General features: G+C 37.8%; 2 protein-coding genes and 1 non-coding gene across 3 annotated transcripts; 1 reads left to right on the top strand and 2 right to left on the bottom strand.

Annotated features, from left to right (window-relative positions):
• The first annotated feature begins 8,471 nt into the window (after positions 1 to 8,471).
• On the top strand, positions 8,472 to 14,696 carry LOC104117717 (thioredoxin reductase 2). The gene is made up of 2 exons (XM_009628801.4): positions 8,472 to 9,530; positions 14,159 to 14,696. Exons 1-2 carry the CDS (start codon positions 8,609 to 8,611, stop codon positions 14,227 to 14,229), a joined length of 993 nt encoding a protein of 330 aa, XP_009627096.1. The 5' UTR covers positions 8,472 to 8,608; the 3' UTR covers positions 14,230 to 14,696.
• A 2,854-nt stretch (positions 14,697 to 17,550) lies between these two features.
• LOC138899219 (uncharacterized) lies at positions 17,551 to 19,021 on the bottom strand. The gene is made up of 3 exons (XM_070185359.1): positions 19,011 to 19,021; positions 17,853 to 18,415; positions 17,551 to 17,807 (listed from the first exon to the last, which is right to left on the bottom strand). The coding sequence occupies exons 1-3, from the start codon at positions 19,019 to 19,021 to the stop codon at positions 17,551 to 17,553; spliced, it is 831 nt and encodes a 276-aa protein (XP_070041460.1).
• A 947-nt stretch (positions 19,022 to 19,968) lies between these two features.
• Positions 19,969 to 20,075, bottom strand: LOC117281824 (small nucleolar RNA R71). Its single transcript, XR_004512451.1, has one exon. It is a non-coding gene; the product is annotated as a small nucleolar RNA R71 (small nucleolar RNA).

The following is a 20,075-nucleotide window of genomic DNA, read 5'->3' as shown; positions in this document are numbered from 1 at the left end:
TGTCAATTTCCCTGGCTCACCTCCATATTCACCAAAAGGTTCCAAAGACCGTGATGGCACTTCAAACACAGAGGTGTTCAACGTTACCAATGGTTGTTTAACCATATTAGTATGCAACATCATTGAGTTCTGGGCATATTTGATGATTTGTTCCACGTGAGGACTGGAAAATTGCAAGGTCGGAGTATTGGAGTTATGTGCTTGATTGTCCGTTAGCTCCTCTATAGCTGGAACAATGTCTTTTGATGCATTTACTGGAACACCAGAATTATGCTGGTTTTTTGTACAACTTGGAGACCTCTCTTGCATATTTTTTGAATTTGCACTTATCTCCTTATGCTGCAAATCTTTCTCACCATGTTCATGTGCACAGACCAAGGCATCAAACGAGTTAGAACACCTAAAAGTTTCTGGTGCTGACTCAAGATTTATATGATCTGAAGACATCTTCTTGCTAGGTGATCGATGCACTACTGACCAACCCTTAGCATGTGATTGTTGCCCATGTTGAAAACCTGCTTCTAACGTATCAGCAGCCTTCTTGTTAGCAGATGTTCCACCAATTGCACTAGCATCTCCCTTGCCAAGATTTCCAGTAACACCATCCCCCTTGCCAAGATTTCCAGTAACACCATCCCTCTTGCCAAGTTCCTGTCTTTTCCTGTTAGCAGCAATAGGTTTAGAAGTTATTTTAGTAACTTGTTGATCCTTGGCTTTTCCTTGGTTGTTAGGAGTTTGCCCAACACCTTCAACACCTGATGCAATAATAACAACATCATCTAAACGAGCTGCTTGCACAGCTGACTCAACATTGGCAGATGTATCAAATTGTACACCTACTACTGCTACATTATTTTTTATTGCTTGATCAGCTGTAGCTGATGCACTATCATCCTTCTTCTGCTAAATATGCCCACGTTTTCCCATTGCATTAACCCTTGCAGTGTCCATATCCAGAGCAGCAGTAGTGATAATTCTCTGCTCATCAGATTTCCCAGTTGTATTCAATGCACCAGCAGCCTGAGTACTACTGGAAACTCGTTGCACATGTTGGGATTTTGATGCTACTATATCAGCTGCATCAGTGTTAGTTGCAATAGACATGCCTCGAGAAGCTGCATACTCCAATTCCATAGCATCTATACGAGCACCTGATGTATCTGTTGTAAAATGAGCAACTCTAGGTCCATTTCTTTCCCCCTCAGAAAGCAGAGAACTTTGTTTCTGTGCTGTAGATTTAGAACATGCGTTTTTAGCAGTTGGTTGCTCATGAAATATTCCTCGTTCATTACCAATTTGAAAACCCGATGTCCCAGCGACTTGTTGAATCACAGCCTGCCTGTTTGATGTGATAGAGCGATCAACACAAGTTGTTACAGCAGCAGCAGTAGGACTAGAAGATTACCCAGATTTCTCTGAAGTCTTCTGCTCCTGCTTAGCAGATTCTGGTGTCCCATTTTCGTTCTCCTCCTCACATAATACTTGCTGATCCTTAGCATAAATGTGCCCAACAACAGAAGGAATCCTAGCTTGAACTCGATCAAAACTAGGCCCCTTAGCAGCCCATTTTTCCCCCTCCAAGACCTGAGGAAAATTCTTCCCAGTTTTAGGTTTAGACCCTGCTGGTATTTCTTCCTCAATCGTAACATTTGTTCTATCATGTACATTCACTACACCTCGATCAATCACATTTGGACTTTGGGAGCTCGGTTTGTGCCGATTTTTCGTGGGATTTTCAAGAAATTCATCGGGGTAAGTGATTCTAACTTGGATTTGGTTAACATACATGAATATATCATTGTTTTTTCATCATTCAATTAGTAGTTTGAGATGGAAATTTAGGGAAAATTTTAGAAATTTTATAAAATAAATTTTTGGGATTTGAATGTCGATTCGAAGTCGGATTTGAGTGAAACTAGTATGGTTGGACTCATAATTAAATGGGTTGTCGGATTTTATGAGTTTTGTCGGATTTCGAGATGTGGGTCCCACATGCAATTTTAGGAGTGTAATTTCATATTTCATGGGAAAATATTAGTATTTTGATATGGAATTAATTCCTATATTTGTGTGGACTGAATCAAATTAATTGTGGCTAGATTCGAGCTGTTCAGAAGATGTTACGTGCAGAATGGAATTTCTGGAGCATTGTTTAGCTTGCTCGACATTGGATTCATCTTGTTCGAGGTAAGTAACTCTTCTAATCTTGGAGCTGAGGGTATGAATCCTGAATATACGTGGTATGTATTTGATGTTGAAGTGATGCACATGCTAGGTGATGGGCGTGTGGACGTGCACCGTGTGAGCTGTGACTCCGTTATTTCTGTGGTACTGTGTAGTTACCTGAACTTATCTATAATCATGAAATCTCTACGTACTAGAGTTATCAAGCTGTGATTCATATTAGAAGTCATGTTTACGCTATATGCTTATTCTGTTGGGACCCACCGAGGTCATTTCTGCTGTTGAGTTATCTACTTTTATTGCATTACATACTCAGTCATACGCATTCATATGCATATCATATCTCAGTCTCTAGTTTTATTTATTGATGCATCATATTATTGTTTCCGGGCTAGTATCATGACATTGTGAGCCCGTGGGAGAAAGACTGGAGAGATTGATGACTGAGTGAGGCCGAGTGCCTAATTATGAGTCGCATTTATGGGACCGGGCTGTACGTCGCATTAGTTATACTGATTTATGATAGCGCTTGGGCTGAAGGAGCCCCTCTGTACTCTGCACACACACCCGGTGAGCGCGGTTGATATTATTGAGGGATGGATCTTCTCTGGACATGGATCTTGTCCGAAGCATTATATACCCGGAGATGGATCTTCTCCACGGGTTGGATTAGCCCTACTAGGTACTGAGTGACTGATAATCAGTTGATGTGTATATTCCGGGATAAATCTTCCCTGGGCTGGATTGGCCATATACAATAGCGAGTGATTGAGCATAATGAGTGGAATGTGTGAGAAAGTGAGATTGAGTACTCTAAGAGTGTGAGTACATGAGTTCATCTCTGAGATACATTGCATTGACATGCACACATGACATACATGCATAAAGATGTGTTTTCCTCATGCTGTACGGTATCACGTCATTCATGACTTCTTACATATTGGCATATGGGCATAGTGATGCATTTTCACTAGCTATCTGGAAAGAAAAAGAAACATATTATTTATTGTTGAAAGGATTTTGGAGAAATTATTGTTTTCAAACTTACTCATATTTTTGGCAATTTCGGCAAACGATTTGGGTTTTCACTAATATACTTGAAAGGCAGAATTATTTTCAGAAATCATGATTTTGTTGAACATTTTATCTCTGAGTTACTTCTTGTATTACTGCTTTATATTGTTATGAATTGCTGTTGGTTATTGGAGTTGGACCCTGACCTTGGTACAAGCTCGTCGCTACTTTCAATCTAAGGTTAGGTTTGTTACTTATTGAGTACATGGGGTCGGTTGTACTCATACTACACTTTTGCACCTTGTGTGCAAATTTTGGATGCTGATGTTGTTGTACTCAACAGGAGCTGGAATTGAAGACGTACCTGCGTTCCGGTTGTAATTGCATCTTGTTCTTGGTAGCCTTAGATTTATAAAATTCTGTTTATGTACTTTTCAAAAAGATGATGTATTTACTTCATACCAGCTTTGTAAACTCTATTCTTAGAAGCTCATGCTTTGTACTACTAGTTCTTGGGTAAATGTATTAGTTTCATATATTTTCCTTTAATTAATTACCTTATTAATTTCATTGGAATTGGATAGTTGGTAATTGGCTGACCCAGTAGGTCAGGTTAGGTGCCATCACGACTGGTTGAATTTTGGGTTGTGACACCGTGCGATTATTAATTTTAATATGGGCACAAGATGCCAAGTGATTAGGGTTCATGACTTGGGACCCGCGAATTATGGTTATGAGGTGTAGCACCTGGGGAAAATTCTTCTATAAATCTTGTGTGAAAACGGTTGTTATTGGGTTGTTACTTGTTTCTCCTTATTTGGTTCCACCGGACTTTAACTATATTCAGCTTACTCTACGATGTTATTATCTGTTTGCTCCTTGTTGTTAATTGTTGCTTCTAGTTTTCTATTGCCAGTATTAGTTGTCATTTCTACCGTGCTTAGCTTTATATTGATATTGTTCCCTGTTAGTTTCACATTCATACTTGTATATGTTATTATATCTAGTAGGTGTCTTGATTATTGCTCGTCACTACTCTACCGAGGTTAGTCTTGATACTTAGTGGGTAGCATTGTGGTATACTCATGCTACGCTTTCTGCATATTTTTGTGCAGATCCAGGTACTTCGGAGTTTGTTGATCACTAGATAGCTGATAATATATTGTTGTGGAGACTTCGAGGTATACCTGTCGTCGCGTTCTCAGGCCTCAGAGTCACGTTCTGAAGTTTATTTTGTACAGTTTATTTGTATTCCGGAACAATTGTACTTAGAAATTTTCTAGTGAACTCAGTAGAGCTTATGACTTGTACTATCGGTTTTGGAATGTTATACATTATGTTGGAATTGTTGGCTTATTATAGAAATTTAGTTTTATGTTTAATAGTTGTTAGTTAAATTTTGTCATTAATTCAGTAAATGTTAGGCTTACCTAGTATTAGAGACTAGGTGTCATCACGACATCCTACGGAGGGAAATTGGTGGTCGTGACAAATATATTCTCATACTTTTAGGAAAAACAAAATCTAAACGTATTGGCAAAATCTGACATTGACACGTGGTTAGTCTACATGGCGACACAATATTGCTTAGGATGGTTTTTATGTGGGAATAAACGAACAATGGAACTCTATCCCCACAAGAAGTATCTTTGTCCCTGTAACTTCTTTCCCGGGAGACGAAAGCAATATCCCGGTGAAGCACTCTAAAGACGGCACCGAGGATCCATTAATGAAGCAATAGTTCGGGGTCTTACTTGGTCTTCAATCGCCTCTGAAATATTCGGTATCCAGTCATATCCACTACGTGTGATACTTATCTTACAACCAACAAGTATTTTGGTGGTTGCTAACCACCCAAAGCGACTGTGAAAGGTGAAATTAGGCATATTAACGTTGGACTTAGTCTATAAATACCCTTACTTCCCTCACTTGTAATTCATTCAGATACGCCCTGACCTTGAGGAGTGCGACCGACACTCAACCGAGATATTTCAGTCGAGCAAGCCTACATGATGCCTTCTACCCGACCTTACCCATGAATGAATCAAAGATGTATACCATTCGTTATACAGTGAGAGAATTTCATGAACAACACCAATTTCATTACCACTAGTTACTTCATTTGCAATTCCCAAAATACATTACACATTTTTTGTTTAGAAGTGGAAACATGTGCCACATATACAACATTTCTAGTTTGACTTACCCAAAATAATATACAACCCACACTATGTCTCTGGAGCCTCTAATGGATATAAAAGAGTAATGTGATGGTTTCGGTAATAAGGCCCCGGCTATACCTCAAACACTATGCATAAGGAACAAAAGATACAAGACCTCGATATGAAGTAGAGCTCACCAAGTCAGCTGAGAAGAGGGTATACCGCTATCACTGATCAATGCCGCCTGCTGTGGAACCACCTACACCCATTAAAGATGCAGCGCCTCCAACAAGAGGGACGTTAGTACATATGGAATAGTATTAGTATGCAAGACCAAACACCTTCTCAATAAATCAAGTAACAGTACAAGGAGAAGAAACATAGAATCAACGAGAGCTTCATACAACATTAGAGCATCAAGTTAAGAGAAATATAAGTTTTCAGGTGAATATCAATATTTTTAAGTTGGGAGATCTTTAGTACCGATACACCACCTTGCTTTCAGCACGAAGTCTGATCTCGGCCCGATCGACTAAGCCATCTCACCCAAGACATCCTATCACAACACCACAATGTACGTGTCATGACGTCTGATCTCGGCCCGATCGGCTAATCCGTCTCACCACAATGTCGTGTGGGTTGACATCACATTCCGCTAGCAATTATCTCATCCCAATTAAGGGGAATAATCTCAACACACCAATCTTATCCTATTTAAAAGGAATAATCTCAACACAACAGTACATGGATTTATCCATCAATCACTCCGACACCGGCACATATAATTTTGGGGTTAGGTTATTTCAACTTACCCTTCCTCGGTGACTAACGATATTCCCATAGCATTTATTATATAAAGGAGTTATAGCTCATTTCATAACCTTTCACACATTCTCTTCATTTCATTGGCACCATTTCCACAAGTGTAATTTTTATTCTTGGCACGATGTCCGTATTTTAAATCTCATACTCACTTCTTTCACTTTCAAGTATCATCATAGATTGTCAAAAATAAGAGCATTTATAATCAAGACTTTGAATATGTATATGAGCAATATGAGTTTTAAGCATGTTGAGTTCTTCTTAAAAAATTAGGCATAATAACTTGTAATTGAAACATGATTATAAATCATAACATTTTGGTATATTAGTTATACTTGAATACAGTCCCGAAGGGAGAACATACTATGATAAGGGCAATAACACATTTTGAGTATATATATCTTTCGACACAAAGCTTAGTTGGAATAGTCGAATTAATAAGGAATTACTCGAAAAATGAGAAACAAGAACTTGGGCCAATCACACTTGAACTTACGAGAACATCATGGAATTCGACTCTACAAAAAGAGTTTAGCCAACATACCTCGTTTGAACCTTTCTTAAACTAGTACAATGTTCCAAAAATCCTAGCGACTTCAATCTATTATATACATGACAAAATGGAACCATAATTAGGGAGAGATTCATAGGTTCGATTCATTTAAGCATTTCATAAAGCACTAGGTGTGCAAATTCGACTATATTCCTTCACCCCACAATCAATCCCCACTACAATGGGTCACCCATATATGTTCTACAACCTCCCTACCACCTTCATTGGCACATACATGCATAATTAACCAACTCATATTCTCAAGAACCACCTTTCCCAGTACCTATTTCCAGCCAAATTTTGAAATTGAAGGCCAGGGCTAGAACCTTACCTCTTTAGTAGATAATTTTGCAAGCTTTCCTTGTGAATTCTCCAAGGTTTGAGCAAGGAATTGGAGTGGAAGTGTTGGAGCTCCTCCTTCTCTCTCTAGTTCCTCCCCTTTCTCTTAAAATATCATAACTTTCCTTCAAAAACGGTCCTTTAAGTCTATTTATTAAAATAGGGCCGGGTTAAAAAAAAATCACAAAATATACCCTCTGAACTCAACTCTGCGGTCGCAGAGTATACAGCAGAACAGGTATGTGGTCCGCAGACCAATTATGTGGCCGCGAAATGGACCGCGGAATCAACCTCCGAAAATTTCATATTGAATTCTGCGATGGAAGTGCGGTCCGTGAAATAATTATGCGATCGCATAATGTATCGCAAAATAACCTCCGAAATTGGCTTTGTTTCTGTTGCACTTTGCGGCGGGTCTGCAGTCGGCAAAGTGGTTCTGCGATCGCCGCAGAAATACCCTGTCCCCAACGCATTGCACAACCCACAAAGTCCGTAAGATTATCTACAACTCTCAACACATTAGCCTACCTCGACACCACGAAACCCCCGATTCTAGGTAAAATTTTACGGACCTTACAACAATTAATCTTTACTTTGCAGCATTGTCTCTCGTAACAAAGCTCAATTAGATCATCCTTCTTTTGCTTATTTGCCTTTTTTCGTTGGTTATTGCTCATTTAGTTTAATAATGAGATTCATTCAATTAAGCTCTAATTTGAACTAATTGCCAATGATCTCATTAAATATTAATTAAATTGTTTTATCCGCAATTATTTTTGTGTAAAACACTAATACCTCTAAATTTTAACATCTCAAATTTACCACTTTGACTAGGCGCCACTAGCTACACAAATTAGCTGAGATTGTCCTTCACATAAGTTGCATATCCCTCATTTTCATTAATGTTAGAATATAAAGTCAATACTTTTATGGGAGGTTTGGATTTATTTTTTGGAATGAAAATCTAATTTTTGTTGGTTTTTACGTTTTGAAAACTAAAATAAATAGATTTTCAGCTTACTTGTAATTTATTAAAACACCTCGTGGTTTTGGATTTTCCAAAACAATTTTGTAAAAGTTTCTCAAAATGATGTCATGCTAGAATACGCTGATAATGTAAAAACTATTTATACAATTAGTCAATTATACGATAGTTTGCAATAATTATTAATTGGCGACCTCTATAATAAAAGTGATAAATAACCTATTATCACAAAATAAAATTATTTTACATAACTTAAATCCTTTTGATATTCATTGTCCATTTTCTCAACTCAAATCTTAAAATTTGAGCTCCCGTCTTGTTTTCCTTTTAACAGCTGTTTGAATTTGGCGCCAAGCCCGCTCAAGAAATAAGGAATGAAAAATGTGAAAAGCTGAACCCGCCAAATTCGGCCCATTCACCATTCAGAGCAAAGTCAACACTCGCAACTATTGTTCCATTGTCCTAAATATCCACTCGACAAAGCCCACAGCTTTATAAACTCTCCGGCGCCGCCACTTCCCACCGTCCACCGCTGCTAATATACCCTCCATGGTGGACATTCAAACCCAAAAAACCAACGTCTGCATCATCGGCAGTGGTCCGGCGGCTCACACTGCCGCTATTTATGCCGCACGCGCCGAGCTGAAACCGATACTTTTCGAAGGATGGATGGCCAATGACATCGCACCAGGTGGTCAGCTCACCACCACCTCCGAGGTCGAGAACTTCCCCGGTTTCCCGGAAGGACTCGCCGGCGGTGAACTCATGGACCGGTGCCGCGCCCAATCCGTTCGATTCGGTACACAAATCTTCACCGAAACAGTAACTAAAGTCGATTTCTCTTCAAGTCCTTTCAAAATCATCTCCGATGAAAGGACCGTACTAGCAGACGCCGTTATTATAGCTACCGGTGCCGTTGCTAAGCGGCTCGTATTCACCGGGTCTGGTGAAGGCGTAAACGGCTTCTGGAACCGCGGGATCTCGGCTTGCGCCGTGTGTGACGGCGCAGCTCCGATCTTCCGTAATAAGCCGTTAGCTGTAATCGGCGGCGGAGATTCCGCAATGGAAGAAGCTACATTTTTAACGAAATACGGTTCAAAAGTGTATATAATTCATAGGAGGGATGAATTTAGGGCTTCCAAAATAATGCGAAATAGAGCATTGTTTAATCCTAAGATTGAAGTGATTTGGAACTCCGCGGTGGTGGAGGCTTATGGAGAAAAGGTTTTGGGAGGATTGAAGGTGAAAAATGTGGTTAACGGAGAGGTTTCGGACTTGAAAGTTTCGGGTTTGTTTTTTGCTATTGGACATGAACCTGCTACTAGATTTTTGGATGGACAGTTGGAATTGGATTCTGATGGGTATGTTGTGACTGAGCCTGGAACGACAAAGACTAGTGTTAAGGGTGTTTTTGCTGCTGGTGATGTTCAAGATAAAAAGTATAGGCAAGCTATTACTGCTGCTGGTTCAGGTACTCTTTTGGTCTTTGTCAGTTTGCTTTGTTGAGCATTGCTACTACTTCTCTATTAGTTGTGTTTGAGTAGTATCATAGAATTGGAATTATAACAGTGCTGATTCACCCCTTTTTCAACAAGAAAAACTATGCCTCACACCAAACTATTTTGAGTCTAGCTATATGAATCCTTTATTATTCTGCTCTCTTGGGGCTTATTTCGATCCAATAGTCACTAGTTTGTATTTTAGGACAAAATACTGGTTCTCTAAAATAAGGGATTACTAATTTCAGCTTAGTATTCTACACCTGGTTGACTCGTTATTTAATTTAGTAAGTATATTTGATGTGGACGTTTGGAGAAGCATTACATGTCGTTGGAAAGTGAATATATAGAGACTATTCTTATGTTGGTATTGGCCTCGCAAATTTCCAGAGCAGCACTATGATGGTGCTGGGACTGTACATAGCATATTACGGTAGCTCCCTTCTACTGCAAGGAGTCAATATTGTCCAAAAGAGTGTCGAAATGTATTACAGTTTTTATCTTACACCAGTAAGCATATAATTGTAAGCATCGATATTTCTACCGTGTAATGCCTCTCTTTTGCCGTGAAAACAGCTAAAGTCTCGTTATTTTCATATGGTCCTGTATAATGCATCTGGAATGCTGTTCCAGGTAGCCTTGAGATGCTTCTTTAACTTCTACTTCTCCAACTATTGATTACATCTTTCAGCTTTTTGAGCATCATCCATTTTACACCAAAATAAATTGTGAAAAGTCCCCAGATATGCTAGGACCGTGGATAGTGCAACAATAGGTGTTCTTAAACTTACTCTGCCTCATTACACAAAAACAATTTGGTGCACATACTTTTCTCCCCTCTCTGTAAGTTATCTTGAGTTAGATATGCCTTGTCTGATGCAATCCAAGTCGAATACATTACCTTCAGGGGTGCCTTGCATTTCCATAATATTTTCCATGGCCATTGATTACACCTTGCATTGCTATTCAGTGGTCTGAAACGAGACTTTACAGTGCAACATCCATCCTTCTCCGCCTTCCAAATCAACCTATCATTCTGTGAAGTTAGCTCCTTTAAGACTTCCAACTTCAGTGATTAGCGCCCATTTTATCCACCATTCTGCAAAGGCCTTTCTTTCCATCATTTCCAGTAAAAATGACCAGTTGACATGGAAATACGCCTTCTAGATCCAGTTTGCACATTACCTCAGGTTCTTCTCTCTCAACCTTGTATTCAGGCATGCATTTGCAATAAGGGATGCATCAATGATCTGTCTCCATGTATAAATGCATTCTGATTGAGTAGTACCAGCTTTGTTACCACTTTTTTCAATCTTTGTCTCAACACCGGCAACAATTTTGTATACACTTTGGCAACTATTCTACTCAACATTCTTCAGTAGTCTAACTAACTCTTCTTTGTATGAATGGATTAGGAAACTGATCGGATTAAACCTTGGAATGATTTGCACATACATGGTCGTGAATAGTTAATAAAGTAATCCAGTACCCAATTTTTGAAATTAAATTAGGGTTTTGATTTATTATACATTCTGAAAAAAACTCGGTTTTGGTTTATGTTGATTCGCTATTGTTAATCAAATGTTTAGGATTGAACAATATCATGTGATCTGATTGGAAAAATCAGAGGCATAGCCAGGATTTGAAGTTTATGGGTTCTGAATTTACTATCGAACTCATAGCTTGTTTTAGTTATTGGGTTTGCAATTAAAAATTTATACATATGTGATAAATTTTCTAATACAAATACAGGGTTTAAGCAAAAGTTACTTGGGTTCATCGGAACACGTATTCTTTTAAAATTGTTACGGAAAGGACATTGTAATACAAAAGAAATAGCAAAAAGCCAAAACTTAAGAAAATTCTAACATGATCTTATGTGGTTAAATGTAGACTTCTTTTTCCTATTAGAGCTTTTCTCATCAAAAAGCAACCAGAATAAAATAACGCAGTTGATAAATGAGTTAGTAAATTTCTGGGTGTTCTTTAGGTCATTTGATTATGGTTTAAATGTCACCCAAGTTTTTGCTGGACTTAGGTGTCTTCATAACTCAGTGTTTTGTTCACGATTATTACTTATTAGTGAAAAATCACTTCCAACTCAACAGAAATGCCAAAGTAATCTTAAGTGGGCGTTTGGACATAAGAATTGTAAAATTCCAAAATAGAGGGAAATTTTTTTAAAATAAAAATGGTATTTGAAATTTAGAATTGTGTTTGGACATAAACATAATTTGGGTTGTTTTTGAAGTTTTGTGAATGATTTGAGTGAAAATTTTAAAAAACAGTTTTTTGGAGTTTTTCAAATTTCCGAAAATTTCCAAAATGCATCTTCAAGTGAAAATTGAAAATTTTATGAACAAACATTGATTTCGAAAAAAAGTGAATTTTTTTTGGAAAAAGGGAAAAAATTTCTTATGTCCAAACAGGCTCTAATCAACAATAAATTTGTTGGCCTTGATTCATCAAAAAAGATATTTTTCTCTATAGTGCATTATGATGGTATCTCGTACAGATGACTGATTTGAAAGCAATTCCTGAGATAGGTGAAAGGTTTTTCACGCAAGGGAATAGTGCAGTACATTGACTATAAGCAAATACTCCATGAAAATTGTTCAATTCCTAGTGATTGATAGTCTCGGGAGGTGAAAATAATTTAATAAAAAGTTGATTGTCAATTATTTTATGTACTAGCAGTGACCACTATATAAAGACCAACAATATATCCTCTCAGAGTGTCAGTAATTTATTTCTTTTAAAGTTTACGCCCTGATTTTTAGTTTTGCAAATGCAACTATAATCTCCAGTCATAGCTATCCCAAGAGACTCTTTTTGTCCTACTTGTCCATTGTCATTGATAAGGTTGGTATCCCATTCATCAAATACTCCCGCTCTGACAGAGTGAGTGTGAGATATGTTGTCAATCTTGATATATAAGGTTTTTCAAGGTTATGTGAATTTCAGATGTAGTGTCAGTTTGTGAACTTTATCATTTCTTCTGGTCCCGTATTATACTACTCAAATACTAAAGTAGATTGGTTGTACACTTTTACTAATGCAGTTTTGTACTTTCTGAGATCTAAATAACAAGAATCACCAAATTCCTGTATCAAATTTATGATTCTATGATCTTCTGATCGCTTCCTACTTTTAGCAAATTTTGTGCCATCACAACAAATGTCGAGCGGTGCATTTGTTGAGTTAGCACTTTTCAGTGCTAACCCTGGACTGCCAATACTGTTTAATCAATCCTGATCCTATAGAGAGAACTATCACTAACCAAATTTTGACTGTTGACATTACATACATATATATATATATATATATTATATACTATGGGCTATGTTAGTGGCCTTTGTTCGTTATGATGCAATGAGTCGCTTTACTATTTTGATTTAGTGGAGAACGTACAAACATTTGCGACTTAAATCTCCACTCTCACTGATCTAATCTCAAAGATTTCTCTCAGCATGCATTAGACAATGTGTGTTTCTCAGCTCTCCTTGTAATAATCATATGAGTTTGACATATGCTTTGAAGCGAGTAGTTCGCAAGCCTCAAGGGGTACTTTTCGGTGTCGGATGTAGCTAACAAGCAATGGGTTGAACCAAACCCAGTAATTCAGTACGGAGATTAGATATAGATGTACGGAGATTAGATATAGATTAGATATTTTAATATGCATGCATATTAATATATATGTTACATTTTGAACCCATAATTCTGAAAGTGCAATAGGTTCAGTAGTAAAACCATAAAGATTGAACCTATCAAGTCACAATCCAAAATTAGCCTCTCGTACCTTTTCGTGGCCGGCCTCTTTTTTGTCCTAGTGGTCCATTGTCATTGATAAGGTTGACATTCCATTCATCAAATACTTCAGCTCTGATAGAGTATGAGATATGTTGTCAATCTTGATATTTTAGGTTTTTCAAAGTTATGCAAATTTAAGATTTAGTGTCAGTTTGTGACAATGTCACTAGGTGTAAAATCATGGTGAATGAAGGAGTTAAAATAGGACGAGGTATACCTAAAATCACATGGAAATAATTTGTCTCGAAGTACTTACAATTTTGGGGATCCATGAAGACAGAAAAAGATAGGTCACAATGGAAGGAAAAAAATCGATATAGGAGATACATATGAGTTTAGAACTTGTTTTAGACTTTAGCACTTTTACTGTAGGTCTTTTTTTCTAGGAGTGGTTTAGCCTTACGAGACGTACATTTAGAAAATATACAAAACTTCTAATAGAACTTATTTGTATTTGCGTAACATTGACATGAGATGAGTTTAAATGGTATAACATGGTCAATAAGGATTCATATGGACAACCCCAACTTGTTTGGGACTGAGGTGTGTTAGTGCTGGTGATATCACACAAGGTCTATAGATTGTCTTTCTCAATTCTAACAGAACTTTTGTGTGAGTGCTAATTGATTACACGATATAAGAGTATTTCAGTTGATGTTGCTCGTATTGGTCTTCAGTGTGGAAACATTTGAACTTTAAAACTTCAGTTTTCTCTCAGGATAACTGATAGCCTTATGTCACAATTGGGACTCTAAGATGTTTCTTCTTTGAATTTCATATTCTGTAGGATGCATGGCAGCCTTGGATGCAGAGCATTACTTGCAAGAAATTGGTGCCCAAGAAGGAAAGAGTGATTGATAAGCATAGGTTCTGTTGAATTAGAACTGAATTCGTGTCGCAAAATAATGGGAATCAGTCTAAATTCCACGTATCTGTTCAAAGAAATTATTATCATTATGATTTTTATGGATGAGAAGGAACTTTCTTGTAACGATTATCCAAGCCATCGGATGACGGATGGATGCAATGGCTAGTATCATTTGTTTTCATTCTATATTGTGGCAAAAGCTTTCAGACTTTTGCAGGTGATGTATGAAGGCTAAGAGTAACTACCCATTACAGCTAAAGAGTTATGCTGTGACTGACGTTGTGAAAATGATTTAAGAGTATTTCTTAGGCATGTTTAAACCTGGCTGAACGTGTGATGTAAATGCTGTAACTTTGGGTTGGAAGAAAAGATGTTTTAGTTAGTAGTATAGGCATGGTCTTTCTTGCCTCACTGTTTTAATTGCAACTTGCAAACAAAAGAATTCTGTTTTTATTAAGTGTGCGCAGATCATTTCTTTCTCATTTGAATAACAAGCGTGCTTGTGTACGGTTGCCACCATATCAAACGATAATGGGCACAGTAGCTGAAAACCGTCTTAGCTCAGCCGAGCTTTCTTCCCATGATAGAAAGATTGATCAAGAATTTATACTTGACAGGTTCAACCTTTAGATTCTTATCAGTTACTTATATACTGCTGAACATTTACACTATAAATTATGAGTATTAGAATTTAATATTTGTTGAAATTTAGAATATATAAATACATCGTCTCGAAAATAACTGTATTAAGTTATACTGAATCCATACTAAATCCCCTCTGCCATGTAACATGGTTTTGACAAAAGAGAGAGCAAACTTCACTTGTCGAATGTTTTGTGCATGTCTTCCCTGTGCATCCAGGAAAAAACTCAACTCTTCCCGCTTCAGGAGTGGGGTTATCTTATTTCAAGGGGTTCCTTCATTAAAAATTATACTGTGCAAATAAGGTAAAAACAAATTATTATGTACATTCGAACCTCTCTATAACAGTCTTATTTGTTCCGATATTTTTTGGTTTCTATAGTGAAGTGTTGTTATAGAGTACATATATTATAACAAAACATAAAAATCGGTTCGACAAAAAATTGGTTTTTATAGTGAATGAATGTCATATAAGAATTATTAGTTTGAGTACCCATATGAATTACTAAAGAACTTAGTTCTTTACCGTATTTCTTAAACGTGAAGTAAAATAAGCAGTAAAATAAACACAACGATTTTTACGTGAAAAATCGCCCGGCTAAAAGTGCAAAACCATGACCTACTGCGTAGGTTTTTCAACTTCAACTCTACTAGAACAATGAGCCAAAATATATCAATTACAAGATTGTAATTCAATACTCTCCAGTACTCCTACTACGACTATTTGATTCACAAGTTACTCTAACTTGTAAAACAAACACTCACTCCAACTCACTAATTGTTTGTGATACTTAGATTACAATTCAATTTCCTATAATACATTCACTAGACTAACTCAAGAAGAACACAACCCTGGTACTCGACTAGAGTGCACAAATATAGTTCTTTAGCTGATGTGTAAAAGAATAATATCAGAAGTCCAAAATAGATAGTATTTAAATGCCCTAAACTTCAAGATCTTCTAGGAGTCCTATGCATAATCAACTTCTCATTTGATAGGACTCATATTGTTCCAAGGACTCCACAAGTTTTGGGACTCTTGTCTCTTACTAATTTATTCGTATCTTCTTGTGCAACAACCCTTATCACACGAAGCAACCTTCTTCCACCAAACTCGGACCTGGGTAACTTTGAGATAAAGTTACTATCTTGCACAGACGTTCAATCATCAACCTGAGGAGCTGGTCCTTTACCCTGAGGAGCTGGTTCTTAGAATAGTTAAGCAGCTACGTTGAGGACCTGGTTCTTCGAACAATGAATTTAAACAAACTTTGTTAATCATCAAAATCTCAATACTCAACAAATTCCTCCTTTTTGATGATGACAAACTTTGTGCACACTAGAACCAGGTAATCACAACAAGTCGCGATCAATCAACATGCACATTACACCATAGACAGACATATTCATAACAATACCCCCAACCCTGTCTTCCCCCTTTTGGCATCATAAAAAAGAAGAAGATGTTAGACATATGAATCATAGTTAATGTAAAATTCAAGGTCATACTGGGTACAACACACACTCAAGAATTATCAAAGAAAACAATCTAGGCTGATAATCCAATATTGTACGAAACATTAAAATAGTATAAGAGAAGTCATTTAGTAGTGCCAAAATAAGCCCAGGGCCTTGTCTTAAACCATTAGAATAAAATAAACTAAACATACTGCAAACTACTCAGACTAGAACAAAAAGAGAAAAAAGATTAAAGCATCACTAGGATATCAAAAGAGACTAAGGACACTGGGAAAGAACAAGTTCATAGTTGAGAGGTAGAGGGGGTCAATGCTTTCATAAGAGTGGCAATCTATTGGGCATGATCTTACTTATCTCTTCTGAGCTCTTCCCTAAGCTGCATGGTTTCTTTTCTCATCTCATCATTGTCTTCACGAAGCTTGGCATTCTCCTCAACAGCCAACTCCAACCTCTTACTGAGCTCTGCTGCCCTGCTTCTTCCAGGCAGAATAGCAGATCCTATTGCTCCTCTAACCCTGATCTACTCATGGCCACACTGCTTGAGGGTAACAACATCCAAAACATCATTATGATTTCCATACTTAATCTCAGGTAAGGCAATGTTGAGCTTGTCAAATAGCTCAGTCAACATGAAGCCATAAGGCATAGCATGCTTAGGCTTGGAAGTGTCTGCAGCTCTTTCCATGTGCTGAATCATTAGGATAGAGATATTGATAGGTCTACCAGCATCATGCAGTTCTATTACAGCCATGTCCAACAGAGTTGCCTCATGCCTTCTCTCAGACCTCTGCAGAATATAGGAATTGACAAAGTGAAACAACAGCTTGTGGAAGGGGGTCATATCAGTCTTGTACACTTTATGAGGAGCATCCAGTTCAACTTTTGGGAAGAACTTCCTTGTGACCATAATTCCTGTGTCAACATCATTTTCTATGGCTGGCCACTTTTTCTTCAGGTAATTGTCAAATCCTAAAGATGAAATATTCAGAAGCATCCCCAGCTTCTCAGCATCAAACTCCATTTCAAACCCCCCTTACCTTACTTTTAACCACCTTTCCATCAAATTTGAAGTTTTTATAGAACTCCACCATAGCAGGAACACACACGGGGCGGGGGAAGGGGGGAGGGGGTATGTATTTCTATCCCTGTAACTCAAGTTTTTTTCAACTAGTTGAGTCATCCATTTTTCATTAGTGTTTGCAAGAATCTTTCCATTGAGTAATTTTTTTGTTCATGAACTCTGTGAGTCTATCAACCACAGTTGGTACATTCTTTCTCTTCTTTCCTCTACTGACCCTTGCAGATGGGGTAGCAGTTTTTGTAGGTTTGGCAACCTTTCTCTTTTGTGCAGAGGACTTTTCTGGAAAAGTAGACTCAGACTCATCTTCTCCATCCAACTCAACCACAAGTTCCACAACTGAAACTTGCTTCCTTGGCTTCTTGGAACCTCTGGACACCTTAATGATTTGTTAATCAACAACCTTTCTTTTACCTAGTGTAAGAGGAGTCCTGACAGGAGGAGCCACTTCTTTTCTTGTTGGAACTGCAGATTTTGTTGCTTTCACATGAGTCTTCCTAGGTTTCTTCCCTACCTTAGACAAGGGCAAGTCATCTTCATCATTGCTGTCCTCCTCATCTCCAGTGAAAGGAGTTAATAAGGGCCCAGGTTCTTCAGTCCTTTTCTGTCCACTTGCTTCTTTTAAAGGGGCTATGACAGTGTTCCTAATGGTCATAGAGCCTTCAGATTCCTCACTCATATTTTCATTCTCTTCCTCTCTTTCTTCATCCACTCCTTCACTCTCACTTGTCTTTTCTTGATCCTCACCTTCACTCTCAGAATTACCCTCTTCTTCACTATTCTTTTTTTCTTCTACAGAATCATCCACTTGTTTACCTATCCTATCTTTTGTCTCACTCTCCTTCTCTTCACCAGAATCTCCCTCATTCTCACTCTTTTCCTCTTCATTAGCGATGTCTTGAGTAGTATGTTCCTCATGACTGCCTACAACTCCTTCTTCCTTTTCACCCCCATTATCATCCTCATCCTCCGTCCAACTGAATAAAATACCATCAGATGCCTCCTTTTGCACTGGTTATTTACTCCCTTCCCTCTCAACCACAGGCACCACAGTAGTGGTATCTACCTCTTTCTCCAGAGTTCTTCCACTCTTTTCTAATCTAGGATTTTGATGGAACTTATTGAAGGATGATTTTCCTATTACGTTTAATATAGATTTGATTTAGCTTTTTCTCTATTTGTTCAACTACGTTTACATTGTGGTTGATTGAAGATCTCTCAATCGATTGTGCCTATTTAGTGTGTATTTCTTGGAAGAGAATGCATATTTAGGTAGTTGTTAAACAACATCACTCCTAACGATGTGAGAGATCAATACGGAGGGTTTAAAGGTAGGATTAAGAATAACAAAACATTGGTGTAATCCTAGTGAGCAGTAAACTAGTTCCAGTTAGTGTAGTTCAAAAGAATATGTCTAGTAAATTATGGTAGTTACTCGGAAGAGAATTACGATACTCATAGTACTCACGATCAGTAGAGAATACTTAGGCAAATTTATAGGAAACGTAGCGGGGAGGATTCCGACAATAGGGAAAATCATAACCTTAGACTGTTCCAAATCTTATTTACAACCTGTCCTTCATTAGTTATCAATTACTGCATTTTCATTACTTGGTTCTTTGTTAGTAAACATCAAATTCATCATTTAATATTTTTGAAGGTTGATTACTTGAATTCGTGCGAGTCTAGTGGCTGTAGTTAGTAGGTTAATTCCCTGTGAGATTCGACTCTGGACTTGTTAACCAGATTATATTTGCAACGACCACTAGACCTCTTAGGAGGCATAGTTGGGTGTGATCAAATTTTGGCGCCATTGCCGAAAAATTAACGGTGTTATTAATTGCAACTAAAAGAAGTGCTAGAATTCTTAGTTTAGTTGATTTTCTTCATTTCAAACTAATTATATTGAAATTCTAACGTTTGTAGTATTGGGTGTTACAGGTGCATGCCTAGAAACTCCTCAAGAATTGGTGAATTGTTCGAAGCATTATCAGATCCTGAGAAAGTTTTCAAGGCATTGAATCGTGCAAACAAGAAGGACAAACGGCAACATAACTCAACTAAACGAATCAAACTAGATATGGGTGACGTCATAGACGACCAAAACAACCGGAACAATGTGAACGACCCGAACAATCGGGGTGTGACACGTCTTGTGCCAGAAGCGGCCTTGTATGATTGGGCACAAAACACCGCTGAAAATCTGGCAACCACAATTGCAGTCCCTCAGATATAAGAAGAATCATTTCAAATCACAAACAACATGCTACACCTGCTGTAGAATAAGGGATTGTTCTCAGGGTCGTACATTGAAGACCCACAGCAGCATCTGAAAAACGTTTTGTCAATTTGTGTCACTCAAAGGTAGCTGAATGTGACATCAGAAGCAATCCGACTATTATTGCTTCTATTCTCAGTGATTGGAGAAGCTCAGACTTGGCTCAATTCGCTCCCCATAAATTCCATCACCATATGGGAGGAATTGGTTAAGCAGTTCTTGAACAATTTCTACCCGCCAAATAAGACTTCCAAGCAAGTTGATGAGATATTGAGCTTCAGGCAGAAACCATCCGAAACATTGCAAGAAACGTGGGAGAGGTTCAAAGGTATGTTGGTTAAGTGTCCACACCATGGCAT

This window comes from Nicotiana tomentosiformis, chromosome 9 (assembly GCF_000390325.3).
Source record: "Nicotiana tomentosiformis chromosome 9, ASM39032v3, whole genome shotgun sequence".
NCBI lineage: Eukaryota > Viridiplantae > Streptophyta > Magnoliopsida > Solanales > Solanaceae > Nicotiana > Nicotiana tomentosiformis.
Note: the sequence above shows the minus strand (reverse complement) of the source record. Positions and strands in the feature narration are given on the sequence as shown.

Coding starts and splice junctions, on each gene's coding strand:
- LOC138899219 (XM_070185359.1), bottom strand. Junction 17,808..17,852: donor CAGGACTCCTCTTACACTAG/GTAAAAGAAAGG, acceptor AGGTGTCCAGAG/GTTCCAAGAAGCCAAGGAAG.
- LOC104117717 (XM_009628801.4), top strand. CDS start 8,609: ATGGTGGACATTCAAACCCAAAAAACCAACGTCTGCATCATCGGCAGT. Junction 9,531..14,158: donor TATTACTGCTGCTGGTTCAG/GTACTCTTTTGG, acceptor CATATTCTGTAG/GATGCATGGCAGCCTTGGAT.